At 37.7% G+C, this 8,041-nt stretch overlaps 1 protein-coding gene across 1 annotated transcript in view; it reads right to left on the reverse strand.

Moving 5' to 3' along the window:
* The window catches only part of ZFR (zinc finger RNA binding protein), a gene marked incomplete at its 5' end in the record, with an annotated part of 72,643 nt that overhangs the window by 54,850 nt on the left and 9,752 nt on the right, over positions 1-8,041 (reverse strand). Inside the window, 1 exon segment of the mRNA XM_014587815.1 lies at positions 5,667-5,885. Within this exon segment, the coding sequence (XP_014443301.1) occupies positions 5,667-5,885 (219 nt within the window).

Genomic DNA, 8,041 nt, shown 5'->3' on the forward strand with positions numbered 1-8,041 from the left:
CGCCCTACAGTGAAAATCTCTCTCTCAAAAAAAAAAAAAATGGTCCTTTTGATGTAACAGTTCTTTATCTAGGGATCTGTCCCAGGGCAACAAGGGAGCAAACACAAACCTTTAAATAGATGGATTGTTTTACCTTTAGTTTTTCTCTAGTAAAAACTAAATGCCTTGGAACCAGCGGGTGGTGTGGTAGTTGAGGTGCTGGACACTCCCATATGGTCAACCACGGTTTGAGTCCTGAACCTGATGGCTTGCTTTCTCACTTTCCCTCTCTCTTTCTCTCTCTTTGGACAAATTAAAAATAAGTGAATGAATAAACTTAAGTAACTCTTTCAAAAAAAAAAAAAAAGACTAAATGTCTTAAAATGCACTTTAAGATACAGTACAACCATTAAATAAAATACTATGCGGCCATTAAAATGTCTTTTGAATGCAACTGGCATTTAAGAGAAACCATGGTTCCTCTGTGAAATGGCTGGTTGTCAGTCTAGGACACAGAGAGCCTCAAGTATACCTACAGTAACTTATGGTGCTAGAAAGGAAAGAAATGCTGAAAGACTGGTAAGACCATGTCAAAAAGACCCAGGGGATGGTTAGAAGAGGAGCACACTGGCCAAATTTGGGATAATGTGAGCCTCAAAGAGAAAAATGAAATGGGGCCAGCCCTATAGCATAGTGGTAAAGCCCTGTGCATAGGGAGTTAGATTGCACATAAGCTGACCAGAGTTAGTGTCCTGGCCCCAGCAGTTTGAAAAATGCACTGGACACATGCACAACACGTCCCCAGGATCTTGATGAGATAGAGAAGTAAAGGAAAGGGGATTGCTGCATGATCAAGCCCCACTGGGAGGTGCTTTCTTCTCTTTCTCTCTCTCTCTCTGGCACAGACATACTTCACCTGACAATAACCAACAAATAAAAAGCAGAAAAGAAAAATGAGAGTAATGGACCGTGATATTGAATATAGTGAAGAAAAAAGACACACCCACAGTATCATAAAAAAATGAATTAAAAGGAGTGGTCTTTTACAGAGAAGGACAAAGAATCAATGTAGAGGCATTTTATATCTACCATGACATAAATTTAGTTAAGAACTTTTCAAAGTGTTTAGCACCAGAGGATGAAAGGTCAATGAGCAACAGGCTCACAGATTACTTGTGAATTACAAAGGAAAAGGTTATCTTTTTTTTTTCGGAGATGTTTTTGCTATAGGGTGTGTGCGCTCGCCAGACAGACAGAGACAGAAAGCGAGAGATCACCCCCCCCAGGGGAGATGGCCAAGCCACATTCCCTTCTCCTCCATTCTCCTCTTGGGATCTTGGGCACTCACGCGCACGGGCCCGGTGTGAGTTTTAAGCCACCCGGTCCGGGACGTGAACTGCGGTCGACTACGTGGGAATCCAGCGACATAGCCATTACGCTAAGTGCTGGTCCCATGAAAAAGGTTATCTTAATAATGAAGAGATCTGGTAGATTATACCTTAACCAGTGAATACATCATTAATAAATAAACTAACAATTTATTATGAGCTTCTGATGTAACAAATGAAAAGAACACTAAAACAGTTTCTGGCTAAAAATATATCTGAATCTAAATATAAATCATCAGATAAATCCAGATGTGATATAGGTCAACAGGCCTGAACTCTTCAAAAATGCCAATGTCGGGACCAGCAGCCCATTGCTGGACTCCCACAGGGCTGACTGCGGTTTGAGTCCTGGTAGCTTAAAACTCATGCCAGGCATGTGTGCATGCATGCCCAAAATCCCGAGAAGAATGGAGAAGGGATTGTGGTGTAGCCATGCCCCCCTCAGGGTGTGATTTTTCCCTTCCTATCTCTCTCTCCAGCAAGCTTATGTGCACTATACCAAAAATCTTTCTTAAAAACAAACAAAAATTGCCAATGTCAGAAGACAAGATAATAGTAGATTGTTCTGGATTCAAAGAAATGAGGTATGACAACCAAACACAATCCACATCCTTGATTAGACACACAATTTATAACAAAGCACAAACACATATAAAGCCTAGCCATTAAAAAAAATAAAGACATTTGTGGACTAACAATTTATTATGAGCTTCTGATGTAACAAATGAAAAGAACACTAAAACAGTTTCTGGCTAAAAATATATCTGAATCTAAATATAAATCATCAGATAAATCCAGATGTGATATAGGTCAACAGGCCTGAACTCTTCAAAAATGCCAATGTCGGGACCAGCAGCCCATTGCTGGACTCCCACAGGGCTGACTGCGGTTTGAGTCCTGGTAGCTTAAAACTCATGCCAGGCATGTGTGCATGCATGCCCAAAATCCCGAGAAGAATGGAGAAGGGATTGTGGTGTAGCCATGCCCCCCTCAGGGTGTGATTTCTCCCTTCCTATCTCTCTCTCCAGCAAGCTTATGTGCACTATACCAAAAATCTTTCTTAAAAACAAACAAAAATTGCCAATGTCAGAAGACAAGATAATAGTAGATTGTTCTGGATTCAAAGAAATGAGGTATGACAACCAAACACAATCCACATCCTTGATTAGACACACAATTTATAACAAAGCACAAACACATATAAAGCCTAGCCATTAAAAAAAATAAAGACATTTGTGGATATTGGGAAATTTTACATATTATATGAAACTCCATGTTCAGTTTCTTTTTATGACACTGGCATTGTGGCTATGTAAAAGAAAAACTTAGGAAAAACATTCTTAAGATTCAGGGCAATGTATCACATCACCTACAACTTAAAATTTTATTGCTGAATCATCTGATAATAGGTTTTAAGAGAAAGAAGAAATAATGCAAATGTGATAAAACTATTAATAACTGCTTAATTTAGGTGAATAGTATATGACCATTTCTTGTACTGTTTTTTTTCTTTTTCTTTTATTTATTTTTAGTTTTGCTATAGGACATGTGTGCTCACCAGATTGACAGAGATAGACAGACAAGACAGACAGATGGGGGTGGGGAGAGAAAGCACTCCACAGGGAGATAACCACCCCCAGGGTCCTTCTACTCCATCCTCCTCTCAGGATTTTGGGCAAGCACAATTGCTGGAATGTTTTTCAAGCTGTCAGGTCCAGCATTTTATGTCAGCCATGTGGGATCCAGCTACCTTAACCACCATGTCACCCTCCCTCTTTCTATAGAACTAAAAATTTCCAAAGTAAAAGCTGGGGAAAAACACCAATGAAAGGAATGATATACAGGCAACCCTCTTCATCCAAAGGTACCACATTGGTGGATTCAACCAATCGCAGATTGAAAATATTAGGAGGAAGTAAAAATTAGTAATAAAAAATATGTAAAAACAATACAGCATAACAATATTTACATAGTATTTAGACTGTATTGGGCATTATAGTATGCGTAGATTATATTAAAATACTATGTCATTTTACATAAGGGACTTTAGTATCTACAAATTTTAATGTCTTTCAGTAGAATAAGGAAGGAGGTGCTGAAAACAATCTCTCACAGATACAGCATGTGTAAGGCACATTCATTTTTATAAAGAAACTATGCTATTTATATAAATATATTACCATAAAAGAAAAGCACAAATATGCACTAAATGTTAAGATAATTAGTATTTAGTGGTAGATGTCCTGTGTATATATCTATAGTTCCTAATTTCTTTTTTTAAAATGATATAGGTAGGGTCCTGCAATTGCAACCCTCTCTGCCCCGGCTTCTCATTGGCTAGGATTACGAGCACATGTGAATGCACCTGGAGTGTGTAGCATGGTACAGGACTCAAATCTGGGCCTCTCATGTGGCCTCATCCTCACACAACAGTTCCCTACCACTTGTCACTACAGCTAAGCCAATGTTTATCTTCTAATATTAAAAGTAATGAAGTACTATTCATCTAATAAAGCAGTAAATAAAAAAATATTTATCTTCATAGTGCTAAGTATATTCAAGCAACAAGATAAAAGAGGGGAGAAGTGAGAAGAGAAAAGGAATACTTAGGAAAAATAATGGACAGGAAAGGATACTACAGTACCCCCTAATTTGTTAAAGCTGGTTACAATTGCAACTAGTCAATCAGATATAGAGAGGTAGAAAAGCACTAGCTGGAAAATCCTGAATGACAAATCTAGGAGATTTAATACTTTCTTCAGTTCTTAATAAAAGGTATCTTTCCTAAATAGGAAATATCCTGTGTATTATCTTGAATTGATTTCCACCCCAACCTCCTGAGATCAGTTCACTGACGTTTACCAGCCCAGCCAAAGTTCTCACATGACTCCTTACTCTATGGTTTTGTGTGGTTGTCACAGTTAACTTAAAAATCGCCTCTATTGCTCCCTTTCCTAAGATATCCTCTGTGGCACCATTTCTGCCCACAAGATAGAGACTGAAATCATAGCAGAGCATACAAGTTTTTCACATGGACATTTCTAACCTCACCTCCTGATTATTTACCCCACCAATTGGATATCCCAGCCATAATGAACTGCTGTTCCCAACCATTCCAATGGCTATCTAGCTCATCACTATTTCCCTAGCACCCTAAAGCAAGAGATCAGAAATCTCTGAGAAATAAGAAGGTACTTAAAAAATTCAGTAGTTAGGCTAGTTGTAATACTTAAGCTACAATGAAGTCTCAAAAGGTAAGAACTGAAATTGCCCATGCTACCTTAAATTCCCAATAGATCAAGACAGGGTATTAAGGAATAAATAAAACACAAAACCCAACAATAATAAACCTTTCAACAACAAAAAAACGACGTGTGTGACATTAATAGCCTCAATACCGAGAACTACCATAGCTAGAAATCAGTAAGAGTAGTGGATGAAGTAAAGTTTTAGAGATGATACTTCTCTAGGAAAACACATGATTTAGAAAAACAAGCTATCCTGTCATTCTAAGAGAGGTATATTAAATAACCACTATCTCATGAACATTTGTTTAAAAAAAAAAAAAAACCTACCTAATATTTTTTAGATTAGTTATTCCTAATAAATATGAAGATATAGCTCTTTGAGGGCCAAAATAAACAATATAAATAATTTATCTGTGGTAGTCCTTGAACCTTAAGTTTCCAAATTCTTGTGAAAATCGTAAAGAAAATGGGTGTTGAGGACCAAGGGGGTGGCATGGTGATTAAGTCACTGGACTCCCACATGTCAGAATGTAGTTCAAATCCTGGATCTGGAGGCTTGAAAATCACAGTAGACCCATGTGCATGTATGCTTAAAATCCCAGGAGGAGAACAGATTGCAGTGTGATCACCCCAGTGTGACCAAATCCCTGGGGGAGATTTCTCACTTTCCTTCTCACTGTCTGTTTCTGTCTCTCTCCAGCAAATGCACATTCCCTATGGCAAAAAACTTAAAAGAAAAAAAGGAAAGAAAACTGGGTGTTATTTCCAGTTTATTTCTAACTACAACGGTAGGCTCAAGACTTATGATTAGGTTCCAAATATCTAAATAGCATTTTATACTCAGATAAGATCTTTTGGGAGGAAAAAAACAGAAGAAAAAATATATAATGTACAGCATGGTCCACTTGTTACATTGTACACATTTATATTAATACCAATTAATTCAGTTCCTGCTATAAAGAGTAAGATAATTCCATAGAAAATCAAGACAGTTTCTAGTAAGTCTATGCCTTATTTGTTCACTGATTCAAACATAGATTATCAGTCTTACCAGAATAAGTAACTGCTGTGGTACTGTAAGTAGCACTCTGAGTATAGGATGGCACCACAGTAGCCGCAGCTGCTACCGGCTGTACGGTGGAGGATACAGGATAAATGGAGAAAGTAGTGGTAGCTGGACTTGGTGTGGCTGGTTTTATGGCTGTCACCTGTCGAGTTTGCTGGGCTTGTGTATACTGAGTTGCACCTTGGCTATAACCTGCTTTGGGGGCTGAAGTGGGAAAGAGACATCAGATAATTAGAAGGGTGAGCCATTATAGTTACTGTACCAATAACCTTAAAAACTACAGAGTATAAACATTATTCATTAACTATAAATTTTATGCCATCAATTTCTTCTTGACTAAAGGGACAAAACTTTTTTTTCCCAGTATGAGTTAAATATTTATATTAATTTACTAACTTTCCCTGAATGTATTCTACCTATTTCCAAACTGGTACTTTGGCAAAATTTACAACTAACTGAAATAGTACTACTGACAACTGGATGAAGTAAAAAGTTTCCAGAAAAGGTTGAGAGAGAGGATATAAATAGAGAGAAAGGGAATGGTCATAGGCTTATCAGTCTACTTGAGAGTTTGGCTTAATGCAGGCACCAAAACAGAGAGAATCCCAAGGTACGTATTTCAATTCATCATAAAAATTCCAATGTTTGTTCATAGACCATTCCTTGCATTTTACTGTTAAGTATCCAAAATAAATTTCATTCCAATCCTAACTCACAAGATGCTACTGACTTAATTATTCTAATGTCAACAGATTAAATGCAGATATTTTAAAATGGCTACTATTTATGTCTTTGTTAAAGCTTCTCTTTCTGCCTTTGACCATATTCAAAATAAATGTTTACTTTGAAAGAATCTAACTAGCCTTATTATCAATCACTAAGATAATAATTAATCACTTACTAATGATCATTAAATGATCATACAAATGTTATTTCTAAGACCCAAATGAACAGTGTTGAACTATTTTATGTTCACTTAAGTAAAGGTAACTTATGGGGCTGGTAGGTGGCATAGCAGTTAAGGTACTGGACACCCACATGGCCAACCACAGTTTGAGTCTTGGACCTGGTGGCTTGCTTTCTCATTTTCCTTCTCTCTTTCTGGTCAAATTTAAAAATTATGACAATAAAATAAAATTAAATAAAAATTAAAAAAATAAAAATGAGGGTAACTAAGAACTTTTACTGGTATCAGCTTATGAAATTTGATCCATGTAACATACAGATTTATATAATAGTTTACAGAAAGGAAACTGATACCCAAGAGCTAAATGACTTATACAAACCATATACTAAAATGCAAACTAAATCAAATGTACTAACCCTTAGATAATTCACTATCCTTAAGCATAACTGAAACTTGATAATTAAACTTGAAGTTCACTATAAATTTTTATACATAAAAGTCAACAGAGAAGAGACCATTAAAAAAGGGACCAGCAGTTAGCATAATGGCTATGTCACTGGACTCCATGTAGTTGACCGCGGTTTGAGTCCCAGGTCCAATGGCTTAAACTCATGCCAGGCACGTGTTTGTGTGTGCCCAAGATCCCAAGAGGAGAATAGAGGAGAAGGGATTGTAGTGTGGCCATCCCCCCCTCTGGGTGGGGGGGGGATTTCTCGCTTTCTATCTCTCTGTCTCTCTCTTTCTGGTGAGCACATGCACCCTATAGCAAAAACCTCATTAAAAAAAAAAAAAGAGTCAAAATAGGGCCCATCAGATGGTGTAATGGTTAAATTGCTGGACTCCCCTGGGGTAGACCATGGGTGGCTTAAAACACACTGGGCACATACGCGTGTTTGCCTAAGAGCCTAAGAGGAGAATGGAGAAGGAATTGAAGTGTAGCCATCCCCTCTGAGGGGTGATTTTTCGCTTTCTGTTTCCCTCTCTCTCTGCTGAGTGCACCATGTCCTATAGCAAAAATCTCTCTAGAAAAAAAGTAAAAACATTTTTTAAGATGAGATTTTAAGGTTTAAAACTCTTTAAATCTTACTATTAGAAGGAACCCTAGAGATATCTGGGTCAACTGCTAATTTATAGATAGGAAAACAGAGATAAAAAGCAGTAAAAAAAGAATAGTAACAATAAAAATAAAATCACTTGCTCATGCTAATGGTAAAGCCAATACCAGAAGCTAACTGTACTCTCTGCTAATCCAAGGCTCTATTCACACACACTCATGTGTCCTTCAAAAATAATGAAGGAGGGAACCAGCAGTTAGCGTAATGGCTATGTCGCTGGACTCCCACGTAGTCGACCGCAGTTCGTGTCCCAGACCCGGTGGCTTAAAACTCATGCCGGGCATGTGTGCGTGCGTGCCCAAGATCCCGAGAGGAGAATGGAGGAGAAGGGATTGCGG

Source organism: Tupaia chinensis, unplaced genomic scaffold (genome assembly GCF_000334495.1).
Source record: "Tupaia chinensis unplaced genomic scaffold, TupChi_1.0 Scaffold000237_1, whole genome shotgun sequence".
Lineage (NCBI taxonomy): Eukaryota > Metazoa > Chordata > Mammalia > Scandentia > Tupaiidae > Tupaia > Tupaia belangeri.